The sequence below is a fragment of the Haematobia irritans genome, chromosome 4 (assembly GCF_050003625.1).
Source record: "Haematobia irritans isolate KBUSLIRL chromosome 4, ASM5000362v1, whole genome shotgun sequence".
Classification (NCBI taxonomy): domain Eukaryota; kingdom Metazoa; phylum Arthropoda; class Insecta; order Diptera; family Muscidae; genus Haematobia; species Haematobia irritans.
In genome coordinates, this window is record NC_134400.1 from 75,994,858 (window position 1) to 76,013,483 (window position 18,626).

An 18,626-nucleotide genomic window follows, 5' to 3' on the forward strand; every position below is an offset into this window, starting at 1 on the left:
ACCAGAAGGCTATTTATAGCAACATTCCAAAGAAGAGGTGATAGAACTCCTCCTTGGGGAGTGCCTCTGTTCACATACTTTTGTATGTTTGCTTGTCCCAGTGTGGCTGAAATACGTCTCTTCATTAGCAGTTCGTCTAACAGCCTGAGTATACATGGATCAACATTCAGAGTTGTCAGTCCATTTAATATCGAGCTCGGATGGACATTATTGAACGCCCCTTCGATGTCTAGAAACGCCACGATTGTGTATTCTTTGACAGATAGTGAGCTTTCAATAAAGCTGACTAGTTCATGTAGTGCGGTCTCAGTAGACCTGCCCTTCGAGTATGCATGCTGTCGTTTCGAGAACAAACTTGAATCGATGCTAGTTCTAAGATAAATGTCTATCATCCTCTCCAGAGTCTTAAGTAGGAATGAGGATAAGCTGATTGGTCGGAAATCCTTCGCCCTCGAGTGAGAGGCTTTTCCCGCTTTAGGTATGAAGACGACTTTTGTTTCCCTCCACTTTCCTGGGATATATGATAAGTTGATACATCCTTTATATATCACCGACAACCAGGGGATAATTTTGTCAGTTACAGCTTGTAACTCCGCCGGAGTAATTCCATCAGGTCCGGGGGATTTGAATGGTCCAAAGCTATTTAGCGCCCATCTTATTCTAGTTTCCGATACAATTTCCTCGACAGGAAACGACCGCTGAGCAACTGTGGCACCGCCAGTACATGGTTCAACCGTCTGATTTCCAGGAAAATGTGTGTCCAATAGTACCTCCAGCGTCTCCTCACTGGACGTTGTCCAATTTCCCTCCGATGTTTTAATGAAACCTGGAGCGGAGTTGGTGGATGCTAGAACTTTCCGTAGTCTGGAAGCCTCGGACGTATTCTCAATACTGCTGCAATAGTCATTCCAAGAGTTATGCTGAGCCTTTCTCAGTTCTCGCTTGTATCCTCTCAGATTCCTCTTGTAAGCGTCCCAGTCCTCAGGGGCTCTGGTGGACTTTGCCTTGTTAAAGAGTTTCTTGCAGGATTTCCTCATATTACTTAATTCCGTAGACCACCATGGTGGTCGATGTTTCCCCCTTGGCTTTCCTCTAGGGCATGCAGCTTTCAGTGAGATGTTGAAGGCCTTAGTAATCCGCTCCACTGCGTGTTCGATATCTTGCACATTTCTCATATTTGTCTCTGTTATTTCCGGTATCATCATATTGAACGATTCCCTATACCTATTCCAGTCAGCTTTCCTAACATTTGGCGAAAATGTGGTCTTGGTGATATGAACATCAAATTTGAAACTGATGTAGCGATGATCTGAGAAGCTGTGTTCATTTAAAACCTGCCACTCAGATATCATTTCATTCAGTTCTTGCGAGGCCAAGGTGATGTCCAAAACCTCTTGCCTGTTTTTAGTGACAAAGGTTGGGGCATCTCCCTTGTTGCAAACTACCAGATTAGTACGCAAAATAAACTCTATTAGCGACTCTCCCCTTGCATTAGTATCACTACTTCCCCAAATACTATGATGCGCATTCGCATCGCATCCCATAATGAGTTTCGTCTTTGTTTTCAGTGACTCCTCAACTAAGGTCTTAACGGCACATGGAGGCATCTCCCTGTCATGTCCCATATAGACCGAAGATACCCAATATTTGCATTTGGCTATTTCTAAATTGGCAACGACAGTGTCTGCATTGCACATTGAAGGAAGCAGAAACAAGTTAAGCTCGTTTTTAGCAATTATACAGGCTCGAATTACATCATTACCAGTATACTGCAATAGTTTGAACCCCGGAGTACTTAATTCACATATTTTGTTTCTATAAACATATGGTTCTTGAATAAGAACTATGTCTATGTCCCCTTTCATCAGGAGAACTTTTAAGGCAGCACATGCAGCCTTACAATGATGAAGATTTATCTGGAGGATCCGTAGGACCATCGAGATTTTCAACAACCGTCACATCAGCCGCTTCAATCGAGTCATCAAGAATGTCCTCTTCAGAGATATCGGTGACTCTCGCAATAACCATAGGTTCGACTTTGGTGAGTTCTGAGGCAATAGAAGCCTCCTCACGCATACGGTATCTATCCATGTCTTCAACTTTGGTATCTCCCTCGACTTCGCAAGAGGATCCGCTTACTTCTGATTCAGACAGGGGCTTGTCCATTTCTGAATCCTTTAGCTGATCGTTTTTATACACCTTCATTTGGATATAATGAAAGCCATAACATACACGGCCCTGGGACTTTGCCAGATGTGGCAAAGACTGAGTGTTCAATATAAACACTGCATGCCGTCTTGGTCCATCCACTTCATCCAAACGGCCAACCTTCCAATCAGCTGTTGGAAGATCTGGATTGCATCGTTTCAATTACCGTGCACCGGTAATTGGGATCTTGAACAAGATGAGGTATGTGTTGGACACAAATACAAAAATGTGTATTTATCGTTCTCTTATTCAAAGTCATCTTGATTATTTGACACTTGTATATGGTTACAGGAATTCGACAACACTTAAGAGTTTGCAAATAATGTAAAATCGAGCCGTAAGGGCTGTATTTAATTTGCCTATTAGGTTTTCTACACAACTTTTATATTCGAGCGTAGCAAGTGGCATTATTTTACCGGTAAAGACGCTATATAAATATAAACTATTGCTATACATGTTTAAAGTACTTCATTCGATAGGATTTCACACGATTCAGTTTAATCGAAATCAAATGGCTTTTCAGACCAGGAATCAATTTGACCTCAGGGTCGTGAGGTGCAGATTGGAGTTAACCAAGCAACGAATTGAATTTATTGGAGCGTTTGAATATAATCACTTGCCGAGTTATTTAAAGCTTGAAAATTGTATATCGAATTTCAAAATAAGATTAAAGAATAATTTTCAAGAAAATTGATGGATGCCTCAAATGTTAATTGTTGAATATTTGTTTTTATTATAAATCTATATTTGTCTTGATTTTTCGATTTCTTAGAAACATGTTGTAATTTGCCAGCTTGCCTCATTTAAGCCCAACGTGGCGCTGAGGCCAAATTTTATTGTATGATAAATTTTTTGAAATAAAGAATAATAAAAAAAACTGTGATGTTTCCATAGCAGTTGCAAAAGTTTGCAACGAACGGGCAGCCTCTGATGTAGAAGGAACATCGTCAGAAGCTGATCGGGCTGGATTTCCCATATCGCGGATCATTCCAGGTCGTGAGCCCGAATCTCGACTTACTTATGTTGAAGATTCCCTTCTATGCAAGTGATAATGATGTCTTTGTTTGCAGAAGAAACATATATTCGAGCTCTTACAATTGCTAAAAGTGTGCGACGATGCTAGACAATTTGTGCAACTTTTGAGTCGTTTGACGGTTTCCAATCGATTGTTAACCGACATTCGAAGAAATTCCTCGCACAATCGAAGGGGATGCGATTCGGAACAAAGAGGACATTTCTGCTGAGGATTAGATGGTACAGTCGTAGCGAAGCTCTTAAAACTTCTGTTACCATTACTATTAGTACTTGACTTTCGCTTTGGGCTAGTAGGTTTTTTAACATAACTCGGACCAGATGTCGAAATATTATGGGCGCCTTTAATGTCAAAGACTGACTCAAGGGTCTGATACCGAACAGTCAAAAACTTATCCATGGTTTCCCATTTAGGTAGGTCAGAACTCGACCCTTGAGATTGCTCCCAATGTCCTAGGGTAACTTCAGGAAGACGGGTGGAACATATGAAAACAAATATAACGTCCCAATTCTTCGTATCAATGCCCAAAAGAGACAAATTAGTTATGCAGTCGCTCATAGTACGCTGCAATTGCTTAATAGAGGGACCAGATTCTTTTAAAACGGGTGCAAGATTGAATAAAATCTTGAGTTGGGCGTTTACAAGAACCCTATTGTTCTCATAACGGTCGACTAAATTTTGCCAAGCCATCTGAAAACCCTCATTAGTAATCGGACATGTCTTTGTAATATCACGGGCTTCACCTTCCGTCTTTTGCATCAGATAATACATTTTCTGAATGTTACTGATGTGTTCACTATCTTTATATAGGGCAGAGAACATATCTCTGAACGTGGGCCAAGATTTATAATCAAGAAATAAGAAAAAATCTCAGTATCACAAGGGAGAAGGTGAATTGGAAGGTATGAACTAGAAGACTTCTTCTTCGCATTTTCAATTAAAGACTCAATAAGGGCTAGTCCACGCACATACGTCTTATATGTTGCGATATATTTTGCCTTAACTTTGGCAATATCGTCACTAGAACCCATTGTGTCACACAATTCCTCATAAATCTCACGGAAATTCTCCCAAAGTCGAATAATTTCCTGCTTATGAATATTGAGGCTGTGGACGGTATGATCCTCCTCTTTGAGAGAAGTCACGAACATATCCAAATCAATTAAGCGGTCTGCGCTTTTAATCAAATTCTTGATATCAGACATTATTAATTTCAATAAAATTCAAATTTCGAGTAAAAATAATTAATTCGGAATAAAAAACGGGGTTGTAGAACACAATTCCAACAACAAACGTAAATGGGATTCAAAAAAGTGACGAAATTTATTTTTTATTGGCAATAAACAAATATTTAATGTTTTTGAATATTTTTCATAAATTAACCCTTCTGTGCGTGATGTGGTCCCGCTGGACTTTTTTGATTTTTATTCCTACATAACTTTATCTTTTGCATGATTTGCAGCGTGATGGTTTATGACTTCTTGTATAAAAGTGTTTTAAGTTGAAAACTGTACATTTTTATGTGATTGAATCATTAAATCGGTTTTTATAGGTATTTTAAAAAGTTTAGTGCGTTTCTGCGTGATGAGGTCCATTGGGACCTACCACTAATTGCATCAGTGGTTTTAGCGCAGTTTAAAAAGTTGCATAAAGATAATGCGATTTTTGTATTTGGAACAATTAATAACAATAGCATCCTTTCAGAAAATACCGTTATTTAGAAGAACTTGTCATTTTTGAAGTTTCCATTGGTTTCATTGCTTCATAGTACATAATTTTATATGTTCCGAGGATATATCCACTATAGCGAAACTACAAGTGGAAAAAAAGTTATTTGAACTTCATAGAAATCATGGTCGATCAAAGTTTTTATATTTCTATACATATTCCAGACCCATAGGATCCTGGAATTTGGCACAATGTTCCTCAATTTTGACCAAGTTTGAAGCAACCACTGCACATAATACTGCGAACAAAACGAACGTCACTACAAAAAATCGTTTTGTTTTTCCTTTAAAAATCCAGTTTGTTCAGAACATTCAACTTCTAAAACAATATATTGTTGCTTGGTACGTATAAGGATACTTATAGGTATCACGCCTTTGACAAACATCAGGGCCTCTAGAATACAAATCAAAAATTTATACATTATCTTTATTCTATTAAAAATTAAAAAAAAAAAAATTTTATATTTACTAACAAATATCTATATATGCAATTTGTGAGTCATAGAAGACTCCACCCATAGTAAATAATCGAAAAATATCGTAGGGATAACCTCTCTACCATTCGTTTTTTATTATAGGTCCCACGGGACCTTATCACGCTGGTATCGCATCCGGTGTTATCACATACACAAGGGTTAAACAATATTCCAATTTTGGTCTTACAAACACCACTGTGCAACAAAACTACGTATTAGTATATGATACAGGGATGAAAATGACTGTTTTTCATATGTTTGGCTATAAACATTATATGTTTGGAACACAAATTTTTAAACACAATATTTTTGAGTGCAAGCATATAATGTTCATAAACTAGCATAACATGTTTGCGACATATATGTTAATATGTTAGAACATATTACGTTTGGGACATAAAATGTTTGTAAATATAATATGCTTGGATGCAAACATATATTAATTTAGAAATAGCCTATAAACATATATGTGTTTAGTAGCTTGGAGCGCTATTTAACAGGGAGCGATATTGAATTAAGTTGGTGGTTGTTGCTTGTTATTACAAAATTAACATTTTATTTTTCCTTGGGCAATTCATCAGCTACTTCTTTGATACTTACAAACTGTGTGGTCCCGCAAAAGGTAAAATTAAAATAAAAAAAATCATAAAATTGAATAATTTCTTCTACAATGTTTGTATTACAGAAAAAGGTGCTAAGAACTAAAAAATCTCGTGGAAGTGAGAAAGATGTCGCGGAATATACAATTGGGCAGAAACAAAATTTTGAGCATTCAGGTCGAAAACCTATATTGTTAGCACCTATATTACCTGTTTATTTTCATAATTTATTATGATTGTAAATATATAAATAAATAAATAAAATTTTGAGCACAATATTCTTTGGGAGAATTTTTTTTAAGCATATAATATTTTTGGGTGCAAAATGCTTCCAAACATATTATATGGTCACAGTTTGTCTCTGACTGTTGTTCTCTATTGACGTGCATTATGTGAACGGCGCCGCCAAAAACTCTCTGCGCTAAGTGCTTTAATTCGGTACAATCTAAAAAATTCGTTACATGTAATATTTGTAAATTAAAATATCATTATTTTTGCTCTGACGTGGAAGATTGTTCTGCACTAGATGCAACTGAAAAGCTAAAAAATGTCGTTTTTAATTGTAATGGATGCATTGTTGCTGCTTCTGATATTGTTAGTGCTGTGTCTTTACTTTCGGCTGAGATTAGAGAGCTCAAGAGCATAATTGGCTCTCTCATAAGTTCTAATGTATATAAAAACGCTAATAATGCAAGTAATACATCTCATGTCTGTCCAAATACTGGTTTGACTACATCGTCGTGTGTGGATGCTTCTGAGACCGTTGTCCAAATGCAATCATATATCTCTTCGAATACACTTGAGTTGAATGATGGAATTGTTAGTGTACAGAATTCTCACGTTAATGAGAACGAAGTTTTCGTTGATGCTGCTGCTGCTGTTGATGATGCTGTTGTGATGCCTGCTAAAGAGAATCGTTTGGTTTTGAATGCTACTCATTTATCTAATAACTCTTTGCCTTCCACCTCTCGCGTTGGTAAACCCACTGCTATCCAAGTATCAAGAGATGATGTAGATAACATAGCTACATATTCATCAGCAACATTAAATCCTACAGATAATCAAGTTGACAAATACAAATCGTAATAAAAAGCGTGTTAACAATGCTGTAATTGGTGAGCGTGATAGTAGCGATTTACAAGTTATCGTACGTAAAAAATGGGTCCATTTATCATCTTTTAAGTCATCGACTACTGAGCAAGATATTATTAATTATGTGCAGAAGAATCTTAAGATTGAAGTCTCTCATATTGCTTGTTACAAATTAGTTAAAAAAGACGTAAATGTTTCTGAATTGAGGAGTATTAATTTTAAACTTGGTATTTCCCCGGAATATTATGAGAGTATTAAAGAACCTGCGTTATGGCCAGCAAATGTACGAATTAGACCATTTGATTTTTTTCAAAATGTCCCAAACATAAATCTAGCAAAGTAAATACTTACTCTAACTCAATTAGCATTTATTTTCAAAATGTATCTGGAATGCGAACGAAAGCTGATTCTTGTATTATGTTCTCATCGCAATCATCTTATAACGTTTTTGTATTGGTTGACACGTGGCTCAACTCTGACTTCAGTGGTGGTGAATTTTTTGATTTAAATCTCTATAGTATTTTCCGTAAGCATCGTGATGCATCCAGAACTGGTTTTACGCGTGGGGGAGGTGTTTTAATTGCGATTTCTAAAAGGTTTAAGTCTGTTCTAGTAGACCTTCCTAATAATGATACTATTTTGGATCAATTATGTGTACGCGTTGATGGTTTGAATGGCGCTTTCTTTATATTTGCGTCATATATTCCGCCTAACAGTGATTGCAATTTGTATGATTCGCATTTGTGTAATATTAATGAGATAGTTCCAAAGAATGATATGGATGGTTGTGTAATTCTGGGCGATTTTAATTTAAATAAATTAGTCTGGTCAGTTCTGGATGAATCTAAAGTTCTTTATGCTACTAATGTTAATGCTGAGCATGAGATTAACTTTATAGATGCTATGTATAATCTTGATTTGGAACAAATTAATTGTTATAATAATAGTCTTCTTAAAATCTTAGGTTAGGTTAGGTTATGTGGCAGCCCGATGTATCAGGCTCACTTAGACTATTCAGTCCATTGTGATACCACAGTGGTGAACTTCTCTCTTATCACTGAGTGCTGCCCGATTCCATGTTAAGCTCAATGACAAGGGACCTCCTTTTTATAGCCGAGTCCGAACGGCGTTCCACATTGGAGTGAAACCACTTAGAGAAGCTTTGAAACCCTCAGAAATGTCACCAGCATTACTGAGGTGGGATAATCCACCGCTGAAAAACTTTTTGGTGTTCGGTCGTAGCAGGAATCGAACCCACGACCTTGTGTATGCAAGGCGGGCATGCTAACCATTGCACCACGGTGGCTCCCTTCTTAAAATCTTAGATTTAGTCTTTATTTCTAAGAATTTAAATTTTTCTATTGAGGAATGTCTCAACCCATTTAGTCCTAAGGGAATGCATCATGTACCATTAATATTAAAGTTAGATTTCCTTGTTTTCGAATCTGTTCGATGCCATGATATGATTAACTATGATTTCAATAGATGTGATTTTATTTTAATCAATAAGTTAATTGCTGATATTGATTGGATAGCTATGTTTAAAGATAGATTACTGCATGAATGTTATAATATATTTCTGGATGTAATGCACACAATTTGTAGCAATAATATTCCTAAGATGAAGCCAATTTCGCCGAGACACCCGTGGTATACACCAGGATTAAAGAAGCTTAGAAATCTGAGAAATAAATATAGAAAGATGTTCATTTCTTCTAATTCGGCCGAAAGTAAACGAATGTTTGAATATTATTCAAGAGAGTTCGCTTTTCTAAATAAATTTCTATACCGTCAGTATATTTTGGATTTTGAGAACAGAATTGGTTCTAATCCTAAGGCTTTTTGGCATTACATCAAGTCGAAGAAATCCAATAGTGATTATCCATCGGTTATGTTTCTAGGAGATAGGAGAGCTAATCTGTCCAGTGAACAGGTTAATCTTTTTGCTGATTTTTTTAAGTCAAATTTCCATACTAGTAGTTTGAATTCCTATTGTAGTATTGATAATGTTGATACCTTGAGTAATATTAATTTCTTTAAGGTATCAGAGCTTGATATTTTATCTTCGTTGGAGAAATTGAAAGACTCTAGGAAGTCTGATGCTGATGGTATTGCAGCACACTTTCTGAAGTGTGTTGGTTCCACTGTTTGCTTTCCGCTAATGCTTATGCTTAATTTCTCTTTGGAGTGTGGATTGTTTTTGGATTGTTGGAAGTTAACTTCTATTACACCTATTTATAAGTCGGGACATAGGAATAATGTTTGTAATTATAGACCTATTTCTAAATTGTCGAATATTTCAAAATTATTTGAATATGTTATTCACGATCATATATACCATTTTATTAATCCGTACATTAGCGTTGCTCAGCATGGTTTCATGACGAATCGCTCGACTGTAACTAATCTAGTTTCGTTTACGAGAACTTGTATTTCGTACTTTGAGGATGGTTACCAGGTGGATGCATTATACTTGGACTTTTGTAAGGCGTTTGATAAAGTATGCCATGAACTTCTGTTATTGAAATTAGCAAAGTTTGGTTTTCATCCATTGATTGTAAGGTGGTTTAAGTCATATTTGAATGGAAGGCGATGTTATGTATCATTCAATGGAGTAAGCTCTTATTTATATGTTGCTACTTCGGGTGTTCCCCAAGGTAGTATTTTAGGGCCTTTACTTTTTATTTTATTTATTAATGACATAGGTAAATGTTTTCGTTTTGCTAAGTATTTGATCTACGCAGATGATATTAAGATATTTTTGAATGTATCATGTTTAGAGGACACGTTACTGCTTCAGGATGACTTGAATAGGCTTGCTGTTTGGTGTAGTGAGAATCATTTGCCGTTGAATGTTGAGAAGTGTTATTTTCTTCCTTATTGTCGGGGTAATATGCGCGTTTCTTCGAATTATTGCATTCATGATCAGTCTTTGAAAGTGATTGATAGGATCTTAGATCTAGGTGTTTATTTTGATAGTAAGCTAAATTTCAAATCCCATATTGATTATATCTTGCCTAAGGCATATTCTACTTTTGCATTTATTAAAAGGAATAGTAAGGATTTCATCAGTCCATATACCTGCAAGATTTTATATACTTCGTTTGTCAGATCAAAGTTGGAATATGCGTCAATGGTCTGGAACCCGTATACTGTTGGTATTTCTGATAGAGTTGAGAGATTGCAAAAGAAATTCATAAAATTTGCACTAATAAGTCTTCGTTTTACTGAACCTCTTCCTGAGTATGAATCCAGATGTAGGCTCATACATTTGGAGACTTTGGCCAATAGGAGAAAGAAAGATTCGTTATTATTTTTGTATAAGTTAATTAATGGTTATATTGATTGCCCGCTTTTGCTTCGTGAAATTGGCTTCAATGTTCCTGCTAGGAGTTTAAGATTTTTCCAATACTTTCATGTACCTATGCATAGGAATAATTATGCTTGCAATGAGCCTATTACAAGAGCTTTGAGAGAATTTAATTCAATAAATTTAAATTGTAATATTGATCTATCCGTTCCTTTAAAAGATTTTGATCAAATTCTGGATGTATTTTATTTTAGAAATTAGTACATTTTTAAGTAGAACATTTTAGAAGTATATATACAAATTAGAAATTAGCGAGTCTGTAAGGATTATATTGTGAATTATCCAAAGACTGAATAAATAAATAAATAAATATTGTTTTTTGGAAGACAACATTATTGAATTTGGATGCAAAAATACAAAATGTTTGGAACTTAGACTACCCAAACATATATTGTTTAGACCAATATGCTTTCAAACATATTATATATTGGTAGAGATCAAACATATACATGTTTGGGCAATACCCAAAAATGTATATGCTTGAAGCAAAATATGTTTGGGAGTATATGTTACAGAAGCGATTTTTTGTGAGGGTGTACAATGTGCAAGAATCAAAAATATTTCAAACGGGCGCAACTACGGGGTTAGTTCGTTATTACTATTATTTATTATACGAAACAGACACAATTGCCTTTTACTTGCAATATTTTTCAATAATCAATCAATTAAAATAATTAATTTGAATATTTAATTTTCAATGAAAAATAATTATTTAATGAACATCTTTTGTTCCTATCGGGCCCACTGTGCAATGTTCAGTTACAACTCACTCGAACAAGCAATGCAACATGTAGTACAATTGAATGCAACACACACACGTATGTACGTATAACAGTCAACCACACCAAAGATTATAGAAGAGGAAGATTGGCTACTGAGCACATCAAACCATTTACCACATTAGTTTAATACTCGAACAAACGCGTTTACGACAAGTATTGACATAGCATTAAAATGCAAGTAAACAGAAATTAAGAGCACGAAATAAATTTCCATAAAAGGGAAATTGTAATTTTTTTTGTTTCTTAACATTGTTTCATTAAGAAAATAAAATTTTTCATTTAAACAATAAAAACTAAAAACAACAAAAAGATTGCAAACATGTATTAAACTAATCTGGTAAATGCAACATTTGGTATGACGCAAGCCAATCTCCCATCTTCCTCAAATCTATAATCTTTGAACCACACTACTGGATAAGATAGACGGGAGTGGGGGTAATAATACAAGCTGTTGTTTTCGTTTGGTTGTTAGAAACCAAAGCTTATGGACAAATGAAAATACAACAACAACACACAGGCAAACGAAAGAATGACTTTGTATTTATTATTTCTTTTATTTTATTGTTATTCTTGTACTTTTGTTTACTTTATTTTCACCACTAATAAATATCAACACCCTTACCTTGGTGTGATGGATATTTTAGGGGAAAACAAAGGTAATGGCCAATAGTTTAGGGGGTAAAAATACCAAATATATCCAATGGATTTTCGGGCTCTAAAAAGAGAAGCTTAATGATAAATTATTTTATTTTGAATCTCGGGCGGTTTACTCCGGCTCGAAGGACCAATGAAAAGGTGGGGAATTAAATAATTTATCAGTGAGGGGGAAAACAAATAAAAACGCAATTAAATGTTGGTTTTTAAAGAATAAATTAAAATTCAATTTATTGGCGGGGGTATTCGTACCTTCGGGTATTTGAGAGAGAGAGTAAGTAAGTGAGCACCTTTCGTTCAATTATATGTCATTTCAATTTTTTCATATTTCGTTATAAATTTCAGGGGTGTATTTTACAATTCATTGTACCTTAAAACTAACAGGGTGCCAACCTGAACAGTGGGCAATATCATGAAATAAGCGTCAGGTCTGGGGTTTAACCAGATATATATTACAATTTTGCTTTCTTGAAAATATATCTCATTTATTTAAATATATTAAAAAAACAATAAATCGTCTTATAATTATTTTTCCTTTTCTATTTGCTGGAAATGTGTGAAAACAGTTGTACCAATGTGGCATATAAAAGAATTTCACATATTGTCCACAAAAATTGTACAACTATGGGTGTCAACTATAAGCAAAACTACTGTACCTATTATTTCTTAATTTGGTTATGGGAATGGTTTGAAATAGCGGCTTTACTTTACAAAATTGTTCAAAGCATGGCTAATCTTGGCGATTTACTGAAGGGTTATCATTGAAATGTAGCATTTTTTGTGCCGTAGGACGTTTGAGTGTACGAAACTTCGTTTTCTTACAAACCAACTGCAGTTTAAGGTTGTTTGGGTTCATATTGATCTATTAAATTATATTGATAAATTAATAAAAATGGATTTGAACATTGTCATTATTTCTCAAGTCTTCCTGATCATCAGTGTCTTCTTCAGAGAGAATTGTGTCCATCATTCCTAGAAATGGCATATTCGGGATAATCCCGAAATAATAACTTAATATTATTTTCTAACATTAAAATAACAAGTTGGCTGATAAGTCCCCGGTCTAATAAAGAAAAACACATTTTTTTTTTCAAAATTCGTTTTTATTATTCAACATAGTTCCCTTCAAGAGCGATACAATGATTATAACGACCTTCCAATTTTTTGATACCATTTTGGTAGTACTCCTTCGGTTTTGCCTCACCTCTTCATTGCAGCCAATTTTTTTCCCTGCGAGCATCCTTTTGAGGTCTGAGAACAAGAAAAAGTCGCTGGGGGCCAGATTTGGAGAATACGGTGTGTGGGGAAGCAATTCGAAGCCCAATTCATGAATTTTTGCCATCGTTCTCAATGACTTGTGGGACGGTGCGTTGTCTTGGTGGAACAACACTTTTTTCTTCTTCATATGGGGCCGTTTTGCCGCGATTTCGACCTTCAAACGCCCCAATAACGTCATATAATAGTCACTGCTGATGATTTTTCCCTTCTCAAGATAATCGATAAAAATTATTCCATGCGCATCCCAAAAAACAGAGGCCATTACTTTACCAGCGGACTTTTGAGTCTTTCCACGCTTCGGAGACGGTTCACCGGTCGCTGTCCACTCAGTCGACTGTCGATTGGACTCAGGAGTGTAGTGGTGGAGCCATGTTTCATCCATTGTCACATATCGACGGAAAAACTCGGGTGTATTACGAGTTAACAGCTGCAAACACCGCTCAGAATTATCAACACGTTGTTGTTTTTGGTCAAATGTGAGTTCGCGCGGCACCCATTTTGCACAGAGATTCCGCATATCCAAATATTGATAAATGATATGACCAACACGTTCCTTTGATATCTTTAAGGCCTCTGCTATCTCGATCAACTTCATTTTCCGTGCTCATTTCACCACGCTTGAATTTTGCATACCAATCAATTATTGTTGATTTCCCTGGGGCAGAGTCCGGAAACTCATTATCAAGCCAAGTTTTTGCTTCCACCGTATTTTTTCCCTTCAGAAAACAGTATTTTATCAAAACACGAAATTCCTTTTTCCATTTTTTTCACAATAACAAAAGTTGCTTCACAAAGTCATCTTTTAAGTCATCGACTACTGAGCAAGATATTATTAATTATGTGCAGAAGAATCTTAAGATTGAAGTCTCTCATATTGCTTGTTACAAATTAGTTAAAAAAGACGTAAATGTTTCTGAATTGAGGAGTATTAATTTTAAACTTGGTATTTCCCCGGAATATTATGAGAGTATTAAAGAACCTGCGTTATGGCCAGCAAATGTACGAATTAGACCATTTGATTTTTTTCAAAATGTCCCAAACATAAATCTAGCAAAGTAAATACTTACTCTAACTCAATTAGCATTTATTTTCAAAATGTATCTGGAATGCGAACGAAAGCTGATTCTTGTATTATGTTCTCATCGCAATCATCTTATAACGTTTTTGTATTGGTTGACACGTGGCTCAACTCTGACTTCAGTGATGGTGAATTTTTTGATTTAAATCCCTATAGTATTTTCCGTAAGGATCGTGATGCATCCAGAACTGGTTTTACGCGTGGGGGAGGTGTTTTAATTGCGATTTCTAAAAGGTTTAAGTCTGTTCTAGTAGACCTTCCTAATAATGATACTATTTTGGATCAATTATGTGTACGCGTTGATGGTTTGAATGGCGCTTTCTTTATATTTGCGTCATATATTCCGCCTAACAGTGATTGCAATTTGTATGATTCGCATTTGTGTAATATTAATGAGATAGTTCCAAAGAATGGTATGGATGGTTGTGTAATTCTGGGCGATTTTAATTTAAATAAATTAGTCTGGTCAGTTCTGGATGAATCTAAAGTTCTTTATGCTACTAATGTTAATGCTGAGCATGAGATTAACTTTATAGATGCTATGTATAATCTTGATTTGGAACAAATTAATTGTTATAATAATAGTCTTCTTAAAATCTTAGGTTAGGTTAGGTTATGTGGCAGCCCGATGTATCAGGCTCACTTAGACTATTCAGTCCATTGTGATACCACAGTGGTGAACTTCTCTCTTATCACTGAGTGCTGCCCGATTCCATGTTAAGCTCAATGACAAGGGACCTCCTTTTTATAGCCGAGTCCGAACGGCGTTCCACATTGGAGTGAAACCACTTAGAGAAGCTTTGAAACCCTCAGAAATGTCACCAGCATTACTGAGGTGGGATAATCCACCGCTGAAAAACTTTTTGGTGTTCGGTCGTAGCAGGAATCGAACCCACGACCTTGTGTATGCAAGGCGGGCATGCTAACCATTGCACCACGGTGGCTCCCTTCTTAAAATCTTAGATTTAGTCTTTATTTCTAAGAATTTAAATTTTTCTATTGAGGAATGTCTCAACCCATTTAGTCCTAAGGGAATGCATCATGTACCATTAATATTAAAGTTAGATTTCCTTGTTTTCGAATCTGTTCGATGCCATGATATGATTAACTATGATTTCAATAGATGTGATTTTATTTTAATCAATAAGTTAATTGCTGATATTGATTGGATAGCTATGTTTAAAGATAGATTACTGCATGAATGTTATAATATATTTCTGGATGTAATGCACACAATTTGTAGCAATAATATTCCTAAGATGAAGCCAATTTCGCCGAGACACCCGTGGTATACACCAGGATTAAAGAAGCTTAGAAATCTGAGAAATAAATATAGAAAGATGTTCATTTCTTCTAATTCGGCCGAAAGTAAACGAATGTTTGAATATTATTCAAGAGAGTTCGCTTTTCTAAATAAATTTCTATACCGTCAGTATATTTTGGATTTTGAGAACAGAATTGGTTCTAATCCTAAGGCTTTTTGGCATTACATCAAGTCGAAGAAATCCAATAGTGATTATCCATCGGTTATGTTTCTAGGAGATAGGAGAGCTAATCTGTCCAGTGAACAGGTTAATCTTTTTGCTGATTTTTTTAAGTCAAATTTCCATACTAGTAGTTTGAATTCCTATTGTAGTATTGATAATGTTGATACCTTGAGTAATATTAATTTCTTTAAGGTATCAGAGCTTGATATTTTATCTTCGTTGGAGAAATTGAAAGACTCTAGGAAGTCTGATGCTGATGGTATTGCAGCACACTTTCTGAAGTGTGTTGGTTCCACTGTTTGCTTTCCGCTAATGCTTATGCTTAATTTCTCTTTGGAGTGTGGATTGTTTTTGGATTGTTGGAAGTTAACTTCTATTACACCTATTTATAAGTCGGGACATAGGAATAATGTTTGTAATTATAGACCTATTTCTAAATTGTCGAATATTTCAAAATTATTTGAATATGTTATTCACGATCATATATACCATTTTATTAATCCGTACATTAGCGTTGCTCAGCATGGTTTCATGACGAATCGCTCGACTGTAACTAATCTAGTTTCGTTTACGAGAACTTGTATTTCGTACTTTGAGGATGGTTACCAGGTGGATGCATTATACTTGGACTTTTGTAAGGCGTTTGATAAAGTATGCCATGAACTTCTGTTATTGAAATTAGCAAAGTTTGGTTTTCATCCATTGATTGTAAGGTGGTTTAAGTCATATTTGAATGGAAGGCGATGTTATGTAAAGGGTGATTTGTTAAGAGCTTGATAACTTTTTTAAAAAAAAAAACGCATAAAATTTGCAAAATCTCATCGGTTCTTTATTTGAAACGTTAGATTGGTCCATGACATTTACTTTTTGAAGATAATTTCATTTAAATGTTGACCGCGGCTGCGTCTTAGGTGGTCCATTCGGAAAGTCCAATTTTGGGCAACTTTTTCGAGCATTTCGGCCGGAATAGCCCGAATTTCTTCGGAAATGTTGTTGTCAAAGCTGGAATAGTTGCTGGCTTATTTCTGTAGACTTTAGACTTGACGTAGCCCCACAAAAAATAGTCTAAAGGCGTCAAATCGCATGATCTTGGTGGCCAACTTACCGGTCCATTTCTTGAGATGAATTGTTCTCCGAAGTTTTCCCTCAAAATGGCCATAGAATCGCGAGCTGTGTGGCATGTAGCGCCATCTTGTTGAAACCACATGTCAACCAAGTTCAGTTCTTCCATTTTTGGCAACAAAAAGTTTGTTAGCATCGAACGATAGCGATCGCCATTCACCGTAACGTTGCGTCCAACAGCATCTTTGAAAAAATACGGTCCAATGATTCCACCAGCGTACAAACCACACCAAACAGTGCATTTTTCGGGATGCATGGGCAGTTCTTGAACGGCTTCTGGTTGCTCTTCACTCCAAATGCGGCAATTTTGCTTATTTACGTAGCCATTCAACCAGAAATGAGCCTCATCGCTGAACAAAATTTGTCGATAAAAAAGCGGATTTTCTGCCAACTTTTCTAGGGCCCATTCACTGAAAATTCGACGTTGTGGCAGATCGTAAGTCTATTCATGATGAAATGTCAAAGCATACTGAGCATCTTTCTCTTTGACACCATGTCTGAAATCCCACGTGATCTGTCAAATACTAATGCATGAAAATCCTAACCTCAAAAGAATCACCCTTTATCATTCAATGGAGTAAGCTCTTATTTATATGTTGCTACTTCGGGTGTTCCCCAAGGTAGTATTTTAGGGCCTTTACTTTTTATTTTATTTATTAATGACATAGGTAAATGTTTTCGTTTTGCTAAGTATTTGATCTACGCAGATGATATTAAGATATTTTTGAATGTATCATGTTTAGAGGACACGTTACTGCTTCAGGATGACTTGAATAGGCTTGCTGTTTGGTGTAGTGAGAATCATTTGCCGTTGAATGTTGAGAAGTGTTATTTTCTTCCTTATTGTCGGGGTAATATGCGAACAGAATTGGTTCTAATCCTAAGGCTTTTTGGCATTACATCAAGTCGAAGAAATCCAATAGTGATTATCCATCGGTTATGTTTCTAGGAGATAGGAGAGCTAATCTGTCCAATGAACAGGTTAATCTTTTTGCTGATTTTTTTAAGTCAATTTTCCATACTAGTAGTTTGAATTCCTATTGTAGTATTGATAATGTTGATACCTTGAGTAATATTAATTTCTTTAAGGTATCAGAGCTTGATATTTTATCTTCGTTGGAGAAATTGAAAGACTCTAGGAAGTCTGATGCTGATGGTATTGCAGCACACTTTCTGAAGTGTGTTGGTTCCACTGTTTGCTTTCCGCTAATGCTTATGCTTAATTTCTCTTTGGAGTGTGGATTGTTTTTGGATTGTTGGAAGTTAACTTCTATTACACCTATTTATAAGTCGGGACATAGGAATAATGTTTGTAATTATAGACCTATTTCTAAATTGTCGAATATTTCAAAATTATTTGAATATGTTATTCACGATCATATATACCATTTTATTAATCCGTACATTAGCGTTGCTCAGCATGGTTTCATGACGAATCGCTCGACTGTAACTAATCTAGTTTCGTTTACGAGAACTTGTATTTCGTACTTTGAGGATGGTTACCAGGTGGATGCATTATACTTGGACTTTTGTAAGGCGTTTGATAAAGTATGCCATGAACTTCTGTTATTGAAATTAGCAAAGTTTGGTTTTCATCCATTGATTGTAAGGTGGTTTAAGTCATATTTGAATGGAAGGCGATGTTATGTATCATTCAATGGAGTAAGCTCTTATTTATATGTTGCTACTTCGGGTGTTCCCCAAGGTAGTATTTTAGGGC

At 35.6% G+C, this 18,626-nt stretch overlaps 1 protein-coding gene across 1 annotated transcript; it reads right to left on the bottom strand.

Annotated features, from left to right (window-relative positions):
- Positions 1–3,226: 3,226 nt before the first annotated feature.
- LOC142235608 (uncharacterized) lies at positions 3,227–4,446 on the bottom strand. The gene is made up of 2 exons (XM_075306870.1): positions 4,214–4,446; positions 3,227–4,067 (listed from the first exon to the last, which is right to left on the bottom strand). Exons 1-2 carry the CDS (start codon positions 4,444–4,446, stop codon positions 3,227–3,229), a joined length of 1,074 nt encoding a protein of 357 aa, XP_075162985.1.
- Between the last annotated feature and the right edge of the window lie 14,180 nt (positions 4,447–18,626).

Coding starts and splice junctions, on each gene's coding strand:
- LOC142235608 (XM_075306870.1), bottom strand. CDS start 4,446: ATGTCTGATATCAAGAATTTGATTAAAAGCGCAGACCGCTTAATTGAT. Junction 4,068..4,213: donor TATATCGCAACATATAAGAC/GTATGTGCGTGG, acceptor GCCCACGTTCAG/AGATATGTTCTCTGCCCTAT.